At 41.1% G+C, this 16,797-nt stretch overlaps 1 protein-coding gene across 1 annotated transcript; it reads left to right on the top strand.

The window, feature by feature from the left end:
* Positions 1-212: 212 nt before the first annotated feature.
* On the top strand, positions 213-14,478 carry LOC308194547 (uncharacterized protein; the record flags this gene model as incomplete). Its single annotated transcript, XM_080590615.1, has 4 exons — positions 213-452; positions 1,236-1,332; positions 10,359-10,451; positions 12,492-14,478. 4 exons carry the CDS (start codon positions 213-215, stop codon positions 12,500-12,502), a joined length of 441 nt encoding a protein of 146 aa, XP_080446741.1. The 3' UTR covers positions 12,503-14,478.
* Positions 14,479-16,797: the final 2,319 nt, after the last annotated feature.

The following is a 16,797-nucleotide window of genomic DNA, read 5'->3' as shown; positions in this document are numbered from 1 at the left end:
AGCCAGCGAGGAAAAAGCCTTAAAACTGTACAAAAGTAAAGCACAGGTTATGTTTGATTATTATTTGTGATATTTATTACACGTATGTGTACAATTATACACCGGGGAACTCTATATGCGGACACAACCTCATTGCACTGGGTTCAGTGCAGTCACAGAAGATACTCCTGGACTAGAAGTTACAGATCTAACTGCAGAGTGAAAATCGCTGGATGCCACTGTACCAGGGACAAAAAGATGACTTCAGGCAGTGTGACAGAGAGCAGACTCCCTGTGTTAGCACCTCAACCACTCACAGCTGTCACCGTAAAGGCACAGTGATGAATTCGTGTGAAATATGCAGGAGTCGGAACAAGATGAAAGTAGAGGAGCCTAAACTGCAGAGTCAAGATGCTCAGTGCCAGCAGTGGTGGATCAGAAGCCTCGTGATAATGATGAATGTAAAACGCAAGGTAAAACATTTACACCACCTTCACAAAAGGCTAAAATTTAAATGAAAGGTTGTAATTGGATGCTAGGAAAACATTTTCCAGGTGAACACAATACAGCACTGGGACTGCTTTGAGCAGAACTGTGTTTAGAGACCTCCTGAGGACTGTCCCAGTTTGAATTACCCTCTGATTCAATTCGGCAGTAACAGAAAGACAGGAAGTCATTATTTTGCCACCTCAATTATGCTAGAAAGGGTTATCCAAAAGATTGGGTGTAATATGCTCAAAATGGTCCACTAGTTTTGTTATTCTTAAAGATATGACTGAATTTTATGGCGATAGAAGGCTCTGTGTGACAGAAAATGATAAAAACATGCCCAAGATATAAGTCTGTAGTGCGTTTATTATTTCATACTATAAATAATATTTATACTCTGTGATTACACACTGAAAATCATATGTGCAGAAGATGAGGAAATACAGTTTTTGACTCTATACTTGAAGGACAGAGTTGAGTCCTGCAACCTTAAGACACTTTTTGCTAGGAAGAAAGAAAAAATTCTCCTTTAAAAATGCCAGCACTTTGTGGTTTTCATATCTGTTAGTAGGAAAAGCAGGAAGCAATGTAGACTTTATTTTATATTTTCAGTATCTCTGTACTACAGTCAGAGCTAAGTGAAAATACTGGAGCAAAGTGGGAGCAAAATTGCTTTTTGGTAAAATTTATTTATGCTGATAAAATTTATTGAAGGAAACGTATGGTGAAGCACTAGTAATGGAGAAATCTGTTTGGTTTCTTGCCAGTTCAAACAGCAGATTGCAAGGAAACTGAAAATTGAGAAATCCCAAGTGTCTGCAGATGTGGCTGTGATGTCCTTAGACCAAATATCAAGGAGTTTAGGTAGCTATCAAAAAGGATAATTTACAATAGTTTTATTTGTTATATAGTACCAGAATATTGAAGTCAAGCATTGTATCTGGTTACTGAAAACCTGATATTAATAGATCTTTGGACAGAGCAAGCACTCCCCCGAGGAAAACACCACTGACTTAAGGGAAATTTGACCTGCGTAAATCCTGAGTAAGAAACTAATCCCATATGTTCTCGGGAATGCCCTTAGATGACTGTTTCTTTTTGTCAGTTCTGAAACGCGGAGGAATTCTTGGGAATTCAGTAACTGGAAGCTAGTGCCAAAGAGTGAGTCAGCTCTTAAGACGTGTTTCGTAGTGTACCTGGCTTTTCCTGGATTGCCTTCAGTGTGCTGTTCATCAGATTTGCTGAGCGGTGTGTTTGTCCTTTCTCAGTTTTAGACAATGAAATGATGGCTTCTTAAGTACAGTAATTCTGATTAGCAAGTAATTGCATGTACGCCAGGTATGCTCTGTGCTACTTTATGTAATGAAAGCACTTTATTTTGCCATGCCTTACTAGTCTCGACTTGAAATGTGAGGTGAAGTTCACCCTTTCTCAGTATAGGATGTATCAGAATATTAAGTAAAATCTATCACATCAGTAAAATCTAACCTCAAATTAAATTATGCTAAAAAAAAAAAATCTTAACAGGAGTTATTTTAAATAAGTATTTTTTTGCATATCATAACTGACTGTTGTAACATGTGAGATGAATGTGAGCAGAAGTGATTAGATACTCCCTAGAAACAAAATGGAGACAATGCAGAGCTTAGGAGACTAGGAGGGGGGAAACATGAACAGTATAGTTAGATTGGATTAAGTTTTCATAGTTTTTCTTTAATTCAGTTTAAAAGTTGAGTTTTTTGTAAAGTTGGTAAGAATTTTAAAAATGATCAACTGATTGCAGTTTCATGTAGGTAAGAACTGCGAGTAACTCCTCTGTATTTTGTAGTTCTATCTGTAACATTAGTGCAAATGAGGTAAGAATGAGTTCTCTGTTTGGAGATGATGTTCTGCGTGGATAAGACCATGGAGCACGCTGGGGTGTGGTGGTTCTGTCATTTCCCAGATGGTAAAGTATGCTCGCTTTTCAGGGAACCATACTTTATTTTTAGCTGTGAACTCCAGAAGTTGTTCAGCCGATCAAGCTGGGTTTGTTCCAGTTGTCTTACATCACTGCTGATGTTCCTGGATGGCAAGTTATGATCTAATGATACTCATAAAATGTTCCATTGCCTTAAGCTCATCTAACTAAACGGAACAGATTAGAAATTAGCAAGTGGTCCTCTTGTTGCTGTATGATGAAAAATCAGCAGCAGTTCACTCGTCCTGTGCTGTTGACTTTGCAGTGCCACCAGGAATTAAAAAAAAAAAAAAATCCGTGGCTTATTTTCCCCACTGAAATCATCTGATAAGTCTAAGCATACTCATCGCTACAAAAGATGCCCAACGCAGAGCTCCGCGTGCGTCTGAGAGTCCAATTTTCATGCTGAACAAATAGGAAGTTTGTGCTTCTCTGACTCATAGATTAGCAGTCATTGTAATCTGCAGCCATGTTTACAGTTCTGATGTGGGAAAGAGTAAACATCCCTTGGATGCACTGCTGCATTGGATATTCTCATAATTCGCTGTTCATCGTGTTTTACAGTTGGAATGAGAAACTCACTGCGAGGGCCTTCAGGACTGCCCAGGCTGGTGAACTCGTTGCTGTTGCGTATTTGTGTGGCTGTGTTCCTGCCTTGAGGTTCCGATCTGGACGGCAACGCTGTTCTTTCAGTCTCAATTTCAGTTTATGCACATAAAATATCATCAAAACGTCATCAGGAGAAATATCATGTTTTTTTATTTATTTCTGACCTAAGTTTTTCCCCACGTGTTTTAGGCACAGGTTGAGCTTTGAAGGATGCCAAAACCAAAAGTGTTTTGATGCTTAGGGCAAAGTCCCAGGATCTGTGTTCTTAATCACATGAGGCCGAAATAAACAGAATGAAGAGCCACAAAATTAGATCTGAAGCAACACTCTTGCTTTTCGCTAAGAAGTTTTTCTTTTGCGTTCATTTGGACTAGGACTGTTCAGTCTCCTCTTTATAGGTGTCAGTAGATAAGCAGGGTATGCTCTTGTATGTGTGTTATTTAAGTCTTTTGATCAGTTCTGGTCTATATCCAGGCAGTAAGCATAGCAGTAGGCAAGATCTAAAGTCATTCTTTAATGCTTTAAATCTTTGCTGCAATTCAGCCTTTCTGCTCAGGCTTACTGGTCCTGTATTGGATATTCCTTCCACACAGCAAGTGTTTGGCTATTTCAGGCCCTGTTTTAATTTCTTCTTGCTTTCTTTACTTTTTGCAATTTCTCTTTTGTTTGCCCATGGCTCAGTAGTACTGGTTCACTGGGACTGTCCTACCGATGCTCTCTCTTGGTCTGAGAAGTTCAAGCAGTGTGCTTAGTCCTTTAGGCAACCCCATCATGACATAACTGACTTTGAGCTGCAGTTTTACTTACAGGAAGGAAAAAACTCAGAAGTTCTCTAGAGATAGTTTCCATACTCACAGATTTAGGTGACTGCCACTCTTACTGAGAAGCAAATTACTTCTTTGAGCTTCTTGTTGATAAAAGGTAGGAGGTTGCCCATATCTAGTTATTCCTGGTGGGCAGTTAAGGATGTGCTGGCTTGTATTGGCCGTAGGATGCTTTGTCCTAAAAACTGATGCTTTGAAATGCTCCAAACAGCCCCATCAGTTGCAGGAAACGCTCCCCAGCTCTGAAATTCTTAACATACGATCTATACTGCAGATCCTTTGGGGATCCTATATATACCAATTGAATTCTCTGCTTTGATGAATATAGAGTGCCTTCTGGTTTCCGTTACTACTCCTCAAACATCAGGCAGTTTTAAAGGTAAATTGGGGGGTGGGGGGAGTGTTTAAGTATGACTAAATGCTAGGCTTTCAGTTGCAAGGCTGGAAACAAAAGGTTGCAGGTGAAAACAGAATTGTTTGTGGATTTGTCTTATGCGTTAACATTGCGTAATGCAGATTCCTAATGCAGGCTCCATGGTGTCTCTGATCCAGAGCACTCATTAAATCAGTTTACACACTTCTGATCTTTATTTTTTCTGATCCAGCAAGCAAATAGATCTCTAGAGCTTGACAAGAAAAACGTTTGATTTAAATGTTTTATTATAAGTAGTTTTTTTTAAAGGCTGATTAAGAAAAGAGATTTCCTAAGACTATCCGGAACCTTAAAAGAAATCGTACCTGAGCAGATGGTTCTATGTGTAAAGCAGGAAAAAAAAAAAAAGTATTGGAGGTTTCTTAGCATGTCCATGGTACTAGATGGTGAAACAGTTTTCAGAAATATGATTTTGAAGAAGGGTTGGGAGGAATCAAGTGAATGCAACATGAAAGTGGAAGTGACCTTACCATGCCACTCACTCCCCTCCCACACTCCATGCCGTTTCCACACAAATAACAACATTTACCAAAATTCTGTTTAGTGTCCCACTGAGAGGCAGGAAACTGCCTACATGGTGATGATGTTCCTCTGACGCTCCATCTTTCCCAGTCTCTGCAAAGCAGAAAATCCATCAGTCATCCTGGCAGGACAGGAGCAAGAAATTTTCAGCGGTTTTAAATTCAAACCATTAATGCAGTCTTTTGTATGCTGAAGTGAAGAAACGGTGCCATATAGGTACCAACTGCTGAAAACGTCAGCTCGTTTGAATGTTTTGTTACGAGCAAGAGCATGCATGATCTTTATTGCAGGAGTGTTGTCTGTCACGCTTTAAGTAATGTTCACACTTAATGCTCTCAGAAAGAATTCACAAAACATGATAAAACAGTGTGTCCAAGGAGTCTGTGCACGTGCACCAATTCAGCCTTAGCACAATAAATGAATCTAATTTGGACACGCAGGTATGTGTGGGTTATAGAAGATTAAATCAGGAACTGTAAGAAACAATAACATATTTCTTGAAAGCGTTAACTCCTTAAAAAAGTCGTCATGGTATTTTTCATGGATGTCCTTCAGACACAGGCACTTACACTTGCAGAACACTGAAATATGCCTCTTTCAAGAGGAATAAATCTTGTTTGCCGTGGATAAATGCTTGCTTGAGCTAATTGTATTGATGCAATATGCTATGATTGTTGCTGAATTAATGTGCATTTTAGGGAAGATGACTGGCAAAATTAGCTGGCAAAATTACCGTCTTTTTGCCCTAAACATTTGAAGACAGACCACAGGGACTCCTAGCTGTACGGTTTTATTTAAGTTTCTGATGAGAATTACTGATGTATTTGACTGAACAAATAGGTCACTATCTAATGAGTTGAATTTAAGAATATAAACTGAGAATTGCTGCGCTGGTTTCTAGTGTCTCTTCCCTTGAGTTCACTGCTGGACTTTGAGTGAGTCTGCTAACTTCTGCTTGCTTTGCCATTTGAACCTTGCAGAAATAATCATAATGGCTTCTTGTTGCAGATGGTTTAAAGGCCAAAAGTCTGCAGCTTATTAAGCAGTTGGTTCTTAGAAAGAAGGTCAAACTCAGGTTTCACTTAGCCTTACTTAATTTTTAGACAAAGCCTCAGTCTTGACTTAAAACTGCTGAACAGAATGCCCTGTTGTATTTTCTTATCGATGGATGTGGTAATCTGCTTATGACTGAAATGCTGAGGAGGCAGCAGTGAGAAAGTTAATTGTGTGAGGCCTTGCGCAGACAAACTAACAAATGATCTCTGTTCTGAAATAAATACGTATTGTTTTCTGGGGAGAGGGGGCTAGTCTTGAGTAAGTCATATTTAGTGTAATTGTGGCATTGCTGTCCAAGTGGATGGGAATACGCGCACACAGTTTAAAGAACTGGTTTCAGAAACACTGAAGTCATGGTTTCCATGTAACTGACTTAGGCAATATGCTTGTTCTTCTGAAGGCTGGTTGAAATATTGTCATAATCTTAAATTTACTGAAATTACACCATTTTAACAAGCTTAAAGATGTTGTTACAAGAGAGGTGTGGCTTGGAGGGAAAAGAATGATTTTATTAGATCATCTGATACAGTTGGAAAGAAACAAAGGCCGCCTGAGACCATCTGTGCCTCCTCAGATTGATTTGTCTGTCTCCCCTACAAACTTTTCTTCTGTTGTGCCTGTAGACCATCACATCAGCACCATCACTACCACCAATTCTAGATAAAAACAGCTTTCTGTAGCAGTTTTATTTGAATTTCTGAAGCTCTGATGATGGCCATTAGGTGACCCAAGAGCTTTAAAAAATGAAACATGATCTCCGTCATCTCTTATTTCCTGTGAGCTATCCAGGAAGTGTCTCAGAATGAAAGAAAAGCTATGAATTCGCCAGATAATGAATCCGACTCTTTTTTTCGTGGTTCTTTCCTGTAGGCAAAATTATAGGTTTCTTGTAAACTTAAAGGAAGTGGAGTGAAGGAGTTCACTTGCGTGATAATGAGAGTAGCCAAATGATTGATTAGCGTTTGTGCTTTGGGCATTATGGATTTTCAGGGCTTCTATAGAAGATTATTGGGTTGCCCCTGGCTTGCAGGTGAGCCCCCACCCAGTCACTCCCTCCAGCGGGATGGGGGAGAGAATCGGGAGGGCAAACGCAAGGAGAGCTCACGGGCTGAGATAAGGATGGTTTAATAAGGGAAGGGGAAATTAAAGCCAAGTGATGCAAGGACAATTACTCACCACCTCCCACCAGCAGACTGACGCCGGTCTCTGACCAGTGGCTACTTCTGGGTCACCACCAACCCCTGCTGAGCATCCCGTTGCGCGCCATGGATTATCTCTGTGGTCCCTGTGGGTCAGCTCAATACAAGGAGTAAATGGCAGCATGTTTCTCCAAAAAGAGCTTGGGAAGGACACCAATATTTTGTAGCATTTGCACGGCTCTTGCAAGTTTCATTTAACAGCAGGCCAGGATTTTTTTTCTCCACTTGAGAATGAGGAAAGCTGAAACTGGGGGAGCAAGAGATTTGTTCTAAGTTGCATATAGTTATCAAAAGACTATGAGCTGAAGAAGCATAAATGCGTGAGCTACAAAACAGTGAAAAGGGTTTGGAAGAGAGTGCAAAGACAGGCAATTTTATAGATGGCATGTCAGATAATTACAGGATCAGAACTCCTGTATCACTACTGGTAATAGAAAAAAAATGGTGTTTAGAATGGAAAACAAAATTTGTTTCTTTCCCAGGTTCACTTCTAGATTAATTCCAACCTATATGAGAAGATTATACTTGAAAGAAAATGCTCAGCCTCTCCTTTTCCCACCTGTGGCAATAATGTCTCCGACCTCAGCAAACATCTCAGAGTACATGAGAAGTTCATTTCTTGCAGTATAGGTGAATAGAAGCAGACTGTGGTAAAGATTTACCAGCAAATCTCCGTAACACCTGCAGAACGTTTTTTCCATGGGTGAACCAAGATAGCTGTCATGTCAGCGGCTTTTCTGTAGCTTTTCTGGCAGAGCACGAGACATTCAAAGTGCCGTTTTCCCTAGGGCTGCCCCTATGTGTTTATTCCTATTTTTGCGGGGAGCAGTGAATTGCTGTCCCTGCTTGTCATGCAGCTTGTGAATCCCATGCTGCTGCGTCAGCACAGAGCTGCTGTCACGGGGCTGTCATGAGCCGATCCTCACCGGTGTGCAACCGCTGACCACTACAAGAGTTCGTCTGAACTGCTGGTGCTGGTTCGGTCTGCGCCTCTTGCAGAAACCTGGGGTCCTCAGGACCCACGCAGGCAGGTAGGGGAAAAGGGCCCTGCCCTCCTCTCCACGTCACTCTGCTCCGATCCTCGGGTGCAGAGGTGTCCCTGCGTGTGTGGAAGCGAACGGTGTCCACGGTTCTGCCCAGCTCTGAGAGCATCAGCCGTGCCGTGACTGTGCTCAGCCCCTGCTTGTCTGTGGGCTGGCTAGTTTAACCAAATACGTTGTGAGATGTGGTGGGATGGGGAAGTGAAGCCTTTCAGGAAGTGTACCATGCTCTGTGTGACTGGGGGGGTGGCAACTGCGTGTCGTTACTGTTAATGCAGAAGGCTGATGCTGAGTAATTGGAACAAATGTCTGCCACTTACGGTTTCTGATTTCAAATCTCTGTGGAAGATGTAATTTGTTTTCCCAGCATGTGCACCGCTGTTTTGGAAATTATATGCTGCTGTTCGCTTCTTGCAGAAGATGAGATGGGAAGATGTGTGCGTGTAGCAACTGGTATGGAAGCAAAGTGGGAAATACCTGTGGCTCTTGTTTCATACAAGTGCATACCCTTGGCTGGTGGTGCACCGAAGCACGATGCGGGCGGTTAATAAGCAGATGCCATCCTGCCACCAACGTGGCACATACCGTTCAGGAAGGCTGCTTCGCCATAATTTTCCTCCTTTGCTGAAGCAGAGAAAACCACCCAGCAACACTGCGGAGGCATGTAGTGACAGGGTTTGTAACAAAAGGGGCTGAGAACCGTCCCTCTCCGCGCATCTTGCATCTGTGAAAGTCCAGCGGGCATTGGCTGGATCGAACAAATCTGGCATAGCTTTAAAAGCGTACATACACACGGGCAGTCTGTGGTTAGCATCCCTAGTGTTTGTGCAAGGAGCTCTTAACTCCGTACTGCCTATGTAACCTGCTGTTGGAGAGGCCCAGCTGCTCTGATGCTGTTACCTGGGTCCCGTGGGACTGCGATATTTGTGAGTGAGGACACTGCCCCTGCCTGCTTTGCTGTCACCCTCGGTTCCCTGCTCAGCCTCCCTTGTGCAGCCGCCTGCTGGTGTTGCTCCCTGGTGTACAGGTTTGGACATATAACTCCTACATTCGGCACACTCCTCCTTCACGGGAGGCTGCTAGCAAGGCTATTGGAAGAGAAAAAATGTTAGCACAGTCACGTGCGCGTTGTCTGGGCATTGAGCAAATTGTTCCTTCAGCTGTGCTCTTAAAGATTTACTTAGTTTATCTCCAAAACACACCCAGGTGCATGCTAACGCAGATGCGGTTTGGACAGTTGGTAGATCAGGGTGCAGGAGTAGTCCAACTTCGTAATGAAAGAAATTCCTAAACTTTTTATAAGGAGCTTGCTTAGAGCATCGGAGTTGCCCCTAGTAGAGCACAGAGTATCAGTAGAGTACTGGCAACATTCATCACTGTCGCTCCTCTAGCATTTCAATATAAATTCTAAAAGGTGGTGCCAAACATCAATAAATTTACGTCAGGAGGTCAGAGTACATACACTGACATCCTGCCACGTGTGTATCCTTCCATAAATGTTGCCAGGCTCCCTCTGTAAAGAACATCTCCACTTGGACGCACTGAATTTTCATCTTAATCTGCGAGTCGTGTTACTGCTTGGTTGAGTGTCTTACATCACAGCGATCTACATGCAGCAGCCAGGCTGTTCAGTGTCTTTTCAGTGAATTGGGTGCATTTCTCCTTGGATGCTTACTGGGAAAATGAAGTATGATATGCTTGTAGGATGTGGCATTTGATTCTGTTCGGTTTGCAGTGTTCTGAACTTTGTTTTTTGTTGTATTTGTGTAGCAGAACACATTGAGTATGTAAGTCTTTGTGCCGATCGGAAAAAAAAAAAGTAGAAGTTGTAAGAGGGCAGTCTGAGCTCGTGGGTTTCAGAGCTCAAGAATATGTCACGTTTCGTGCTCTGGATCCCCCAGTTCAGTCCTCGATGTGTCAGCCAGGAAAGTGGCAGTCACAGCTGTGCTCATGACTTCCTGAAATTTTCTCACCCCTGAAGGACGTTGGACCGAGGCTGGACATAACCATCAGGGCAATTATAGGAAAATTTCAGAGATTTGGTATGGGTAAGGGCGATCGGTCTGAAGCAGATACTGAGTCATAGGCTCTTGAAAATTTGTAGGATACTGTTTGTGCGCCTTTCCCGTTGGTATGATGCTGCAAACCAAGAGAAGTGATTCCCCGCGCTGTGAATGACTCTGCACTTGTGTGATTGCTCTACTGAGCTAGGTGGCTGGTGATTTAAAAATAGCTCTGCTTACTCAGATGCAGCTGATGATTGCAGAAGAATACTGCCCTGTGGTGAAGATGGAACATCTAGTGATTCTTTCCCATCGCCAACAGCAAACAGAAAGCAAGGTGAAAAAAACTACGGAGATCATTTACAGTTTGTTTTCAGCATTCTGGGTTTTCTTAATCCTTTTTGGGGGATCCCTTGTTTTTTAGGGCATGGAAGTTCCGACATCTCTGATTCCTCTGCTGTTTGCTAGGGTGATGCCGATCCGTCATTTTTATAACTTGGGATCTGTGTGAGAATAAGCTGGCTGTATTCCTTCTGATGTGTTCCTCTGAAGTGGCTTTAATGGGCACTAGCGTGCCCACTGGTGTCCTTGCAACGTACAGAAGATCCCATTGCCTTAGCGTGTCATTTCCGTGTAAAGATAGATTTTGCCCATAAAAAATAATCACAAAGCTTTTAAAAGAAATAACCACTTGATATGAACATTTCAGAGTCAAGACTTTGTTTACATTGTATTTTAAAATATTATATGGAAATCACAGTGTAATCTTAGGGGCTGGTTTTATATCTTTAGTTCACACTTGTGTGCATGCACAGACACATGCACGGTGTATGCCTTACTGTGAAGCCTCTGCAAATATAGTGCAAGGCTGATAGAACATATTACAGAAATCTAGATGATAAAGTGGATCATCCTGTATGTTCAGGGCTATCAGGTTTCTTCCCTGTGTGTCAGAACACTACCTAAGACAATATATTTCGGTATGCCAGAAATAATCTAGCCTTGTTTGAAACAATCCCATACCGAAACTTTATAGATCCTATTCCTAATTCCTTACACCCATTTACTTCACACATCCCCTGAGTCACTGCACTGAAGAGAAACTGAAACCGAAGTTATCCTACTAATATTTTTCTCAGCAAGTTTTGCTCCAGTAATACTTGGATAGTTCACTAACAGGTCAGGGATCAGAGGCCATTTCTGTGCGTTACTCATCCATAGTAGATCAAGGTTTCAGCTCACTGGGTGCCAAGATGAAATGGTCACATTATGATCAGTTTCAAGATCACTTTCTGGTTATTTTTCTCCATAAAACCAGAAGGGATAGGAAGATTACTTTAGTTATCAGCAGGAAAATGACCTGTGAAAAATCTTCAAGCTAGATTAGTCACAAGAACGAAAGCCTGTGGTTTTTATTTACTTTCAGCCAACAGGATTTTATTATTTACAGGAGCATTTCCATAGTAGTTCTTGGTGAGAAAAAATCTCATTGGGCTTCAAGAAATGAAACAAGCAAGTTCTGGAAAGCTATAGACTTTTATTGATCTGTCTCCCTACTCAAAACAAAAAAGTTATTTCAGTGTTCAATACAGAGGTATGAATGCTGTAATACAAAGAGGTCCAAATCATATTTTACAGTAAGTTTTGTAAACATTTCCCCATTACCGATTGTTCCTTTTCTCTGTCTCACTTTTGTACTTTTTGTGATCTAAATAGGGGACTGTGACATGTTTGGTTTTCAGTAAGCTAAAAGGAAGTGCATAGAGTGAATTTACCAAGCTTGTCACCCCGGGCTAGTAAATTGACTTGCCTCATATATGTAGAAGCCAGATTTTCTGAAGAATTTTCTTTCGCAATATAGAAAAGAAGAGTCCCTGTAGCCTAATTAATAAACGTGTTCGGTACAGCCCTGTATGAAATGTTGAATAAAGCAAAACAGACATCATAACTGGTCTAATTACCAGGAAGTTGAAACGGATTTCATTTATCACTGCTTAATTATTGATATTTGTTCAAATTACTGATCTATGTGTAATAATAATAAAAAAGTAGTATGTTTATGTGGCTCATTCACATTCCCCTTTTAGCTTTTAGTGTTAGTAAACCTTGCATGAAGAGAAATTAAGGGACAATTAGTAATGTAAGGTGAGAAAATCAGGTATATTAAGACATAAAGGAGACAAAATAGAGAAATGTAATCTAGATATAAAATTTTGGGGTGCTGATTTTTTTTTTTTCAGAAAGAACATAATAAGGAAGAGATAAAGTGAATCCTTTATAATACCTATTAGTTGTAAAGATAAGTAGTTCTGTTTCATAAGCAAGTTCTGATAGTATCACTTATTTTTCCATACTATTTCCGTGTGTTTTTCTCTAGAAAGAAGATAAAGGTGAATCAAAAATGCAAATGCCAATGAACGCTTTCACATCAACAGGAGAATGTGCTCTTTCACAAGTTTCGCCCGTCACCATTTTCCCATACTAAATTTTACATTTTACACGCTGCCTCTCAGTTTCCTTCTTTATTACCAGTAAAGGCTATTGTGTTTTTAGTAATGCTATTTACTGTAGCCAGGGTAGGAAAAACCTTCACTTTTGTTCTAGAGAAGGAGGCAAACTGTACACCAGAGATTCAGTTCTTCCTCTCACAGATTTTTTTCTCTTGTCATTTCAAATAACTCTAACCTCTACTTCAGAACTGGTTAACTTAAACTTACTACTGGAAAGCCATTGAAAGTAAATTTATCATTCATCAGAGTTTATACTCACAGCCTCAATTTGATGTCCTTTCCCACAATTGCTCAAGTTTCTGTTTCTGTCCTGAACTCTTTCATTTTTAGCCGTCTGCCACTTCCCTTCTGCTTTGTTACAATAGTACCAGACCTGTTGATGTATATTAAAATTTTATACTGATTTATTTTAAAAGAATGAAAAGAGTCTCCATCTGATGGCTGAGAAGTCAAACCGAGTTTATGGGGGAAGTTAGAAATGATGCTGTTAAAAAAATAAAAAAAAAAAAAGCTGTCATCACTTTCAGTAAACCACTGATCAGAAGAACATCATGCAGTGAAGTGGTATTGCAAACTGACGATCGTCTTCTTGTGTGAAAGTGAGATTTTTTCACAAAACATCCTTTACAATAATATATTGACAATGAAAAGCTACATTAAATGTTTAATCAGTTTCTTTGCTTTCCTTGTGGCTAGTGTCTTGGGTGAGAATAAGTAGCTGGGACTCCTAGAAAGGAGAAAGGAAATGGCTGGTAGCAGAAGGAACCAGTGGAAATTCTGACTGCTCCATTTCCCTTCCTTTTCACAGCATTTTTCTGTTCTTTGGTGTTGGAAACACAGATATGTTGTATTAAACACTTCTTTCCTGATCCGCAGAGAAGTTCTGGTCTTTGTCCAGGTTGTCAGCATCTGGATGCAGTGGATTTAGTTTTCTAGTTCCTGCTTCTGGCAAGAACAGCACGCCCAGCAAGCAGACAGCTGGTTTGCATCTTGTGCTCAAAAGCAATTAGTACCACCTTTACGTAATCAATGCTCTGTGTGACATCCTCATGTGCGTTTACCACCTCATTAAATTAACTCAGTAAATGAAAAGGAGAAATTGCTTTAAAAATAAACTGATAAAATGTAAGGTGGAGAGCCAAAGCATAAAATGCTGAGCAGATCAGATCTTCTCTCACTGCAGTGGGTTTTCTGGGGCTGCCTTTGACACCCAACGCAGAGCATTGATCCTTGCCAGATATGAATTCCTACCTGATTAGAGAAGTCACTCAGTTGGAGCACCCACACCTCTGAAGTTTGCATTTGATGCAAATGCATGCTTTTGATCTAAATCCACAAAGCGTCCACGACTGATCTTCATGAAACCATTGCAGCTATTCCACTGCTGTGATTAATGCCTTAAAAACACCTTTGACTAGCTGTGAAAGGCAGTAGTTGATTCAGGCAGGCTTAAATTCGGGTTTATTAATCTTCATAATATGGTGCGAGGCCCCGCTCTGCACTGTGACTTCTCATAGCTCTTCTGTCATTTTTCACCATCAAACCGGTGCTTTCCCTTGCGCTGGGTTGTCCTGGGAAGGACTTTTTGTGATCTGTGCGAGTAGTTTCATGTTACGTTTACGTAAATGTAACACAGCATGTACTGTGTGTGTGTCATAAGAGGACATTTGTATAATTCCTTTTTGTGATTGCACTGATTTGAAACTGTGTCATTTTGTAAAACTTTCATATGATTGGGGTGAAAGTGTGCAGTATCACTGTCTAAACAATTTTCAGTGGTGTCATTAGCTGTAACCTTCTAGTTCATGTAATTACTGTGTGCTTATATCTCCAGAGCTCAGCAACTGGCAAGTCTGATTCAATTGTCAGAAAAATTAGGTATTTGGAGCACAAGCATTTGGTTTAAGATTGCTTTGGAGCACAGTGAGATTTAATTCACTTTACAATTTAAATTAATTTTAAAATTAAGACTTTTTTAAATAAAAAACAAAAATAATTTTAAGTGTTCGCAGAAATTTCAGTGCAGATTCACTAGCCCACTTCAAAAAGATTATCTTACATTAATTAGTATTTTATGATCCCTCAGGCTACTATAACACCTATGCTTTTAGTCATATACTCCAAATTTTCAATCTATTTGCCTCATATGTCTTTGTTCTTAGCCTAAGTAGTTTGGACTTCAGAGTTCACTGATCTGACATCAGAACAGTCCTCTAGTTTACCATCACCTTTCATTCCTTCAATTCTTCACCGTTTTGCGTATTTTATCAGCGGACTCTTACCTTGTAAGGTCTTGGAGCACAACGGAAATTAGGTGTGTGACCCCTCTTCAAGACTTTGCCCTAGAGTAAAATAGTAATAATTAATGGAAAGAACTGATCTAATCATTATCTTTGCTGGGAAAAAAAGTTGTTTTCAAGAATTTTCCTCTTTATGGCTCAGCTGGGATCTTGCCTGTCAAATAAATCCCCAGAACATGAATCATGAAATTACAGACAGGCTTAAATTTGTTTAATAGTGGCCCATTCAAAATCATTTTGTGCTACTGAGAATCATAACGTTAATATTTTCTATAAGTAAAGTTTTTTTGCAAGATTATAAGGCCTTGGCATTTGTGCTGATATTTTTATTCATATGAAATTATATTTCAGTTAACCCTCAGCAAAGGAGAGGCCAAATAAATTTCAGTTAACCCTCAGTAAAGGAAAGGCCAAATAAAAGCTTAGGAGGATTTTAAATTGGATAAAGCTAAACCACCACTATTCAGCATTAAATGTACTTTTACAGAAAATGTTTTCTAGATTTTTATTTATTTATTTTACTTCAACTGCCTGTATGTGAAATTGATATCCGCAGAGGGCTGTAGATTAACCATGTGTTGGTCCGTTCTTTTCACAGACTTGTGGAGAAGGTTGCTGGGGAAAAAATGCCACGCTTGTGAGCCAGAAGCACTCTGAAGTCATCGTGTAAATATGTGCCTGATCGTGTACATGTAAATATACATATATATAACACAGTAGTTATAGAATCAAAGAATGGCTCAGGTTGGAAGGGACTTCAAAGATCATCCTGTTCCAACCCCCCTGCCATGGGCAGGGACACCACCCACTAGATCAGGCTGCCCAGGGCCTCGTCCAGCCTGGCCTTGAGCACCTCCAGGGATGGGGCACCCACAGCTTCTCTGGGCAGCCTGTTCTGGTGCCTCACCGCTCTCTGAGTGAAGAATTTCCTCACAACCTCTAATCTAAACCTCCCCTCTTTTAGTTTTAAACCATTCCCCCTTGTCCTGTCATTATCGATTGAGCAAAAAGTCACTCTCCATCTTTTTTATAAGCCCCATTTAAGTACTCTGATCCTATTCTTTTCCAATTCTTACTGTACGGTATGATTTTGGGGGGAAAATAATGAATATAGTATTCACAAAAACAGAAAATGTGAAAATCCACACAGAAAAAAAATGGTAAAACCAATATTTACAAGCTTCTAATCTTGTTAAAAAGATTATCTTATTTGATAAATAGCCGATAATTTTTTCTTTCCTTCTCTTTGCCAGGGGCCCATGCTCTCCTGAGACCTGCCTGCAATACGAAAAAGAAATACGAAGAAGAAAGAAATGCCACTGACGGGGCCCGGGCAGGGAGGCCGATTGCCTCAAGTGGAGCCATGGGACGCCATAGGCCACGGGACTGGAGGCCATGAGACACCGGAGCCAGATGCTGCTTGGTGAGCTCCCACCCTGTCCCTCTCCCTCCCCTCCTGCACAGAAAGCTACACACGAACGGCCCCGTCCTTTCTCTTATCCGCGTGGAGCTGCTGGCCGGGCAGGAGCAGCAAAGGCCTCTCCACCAGAGGGATGGGCCTTGCCCCTCCGAATCGCACAAACCATGGCCGGGGCTCAGCCGCCGTGCCCCGGCACTGCCCCAGCGGTGCGAGAGGTGCTGGGGAGGGCTGAGACATGCACCTGGGGCTGAAAGCAGCACCAAACACAATTTTAGATCTATATACACAAAGAGCACAGGTGGGAAGGAGGGAGGGAGGGAGCAGCAGCGTTCCCACAGCTTTCTGCAGCAAGTGTCTGACTGAGGCCATTTCACAACACAAGGATTTAGAGGCGATGCCTGTATTCACTTCACTGTTCCGGCTAACTCGCACTGAATGAGGAAAAAAAAAAAA

This window comes from Anser brachyrhynchus (assembly GCF_964034855.1).
Source record: "Anser brachyrhynchus genome assembly, chromosome: 4".
NCBI lineage: Eukaryota > Metazoa > Chordata > Aves > Anseriformes > Anatidae > Anser > Anser brachyrhynchus.
This window is presented reverse-complemented; position numbering and strand designations above follow the sequence as displayed.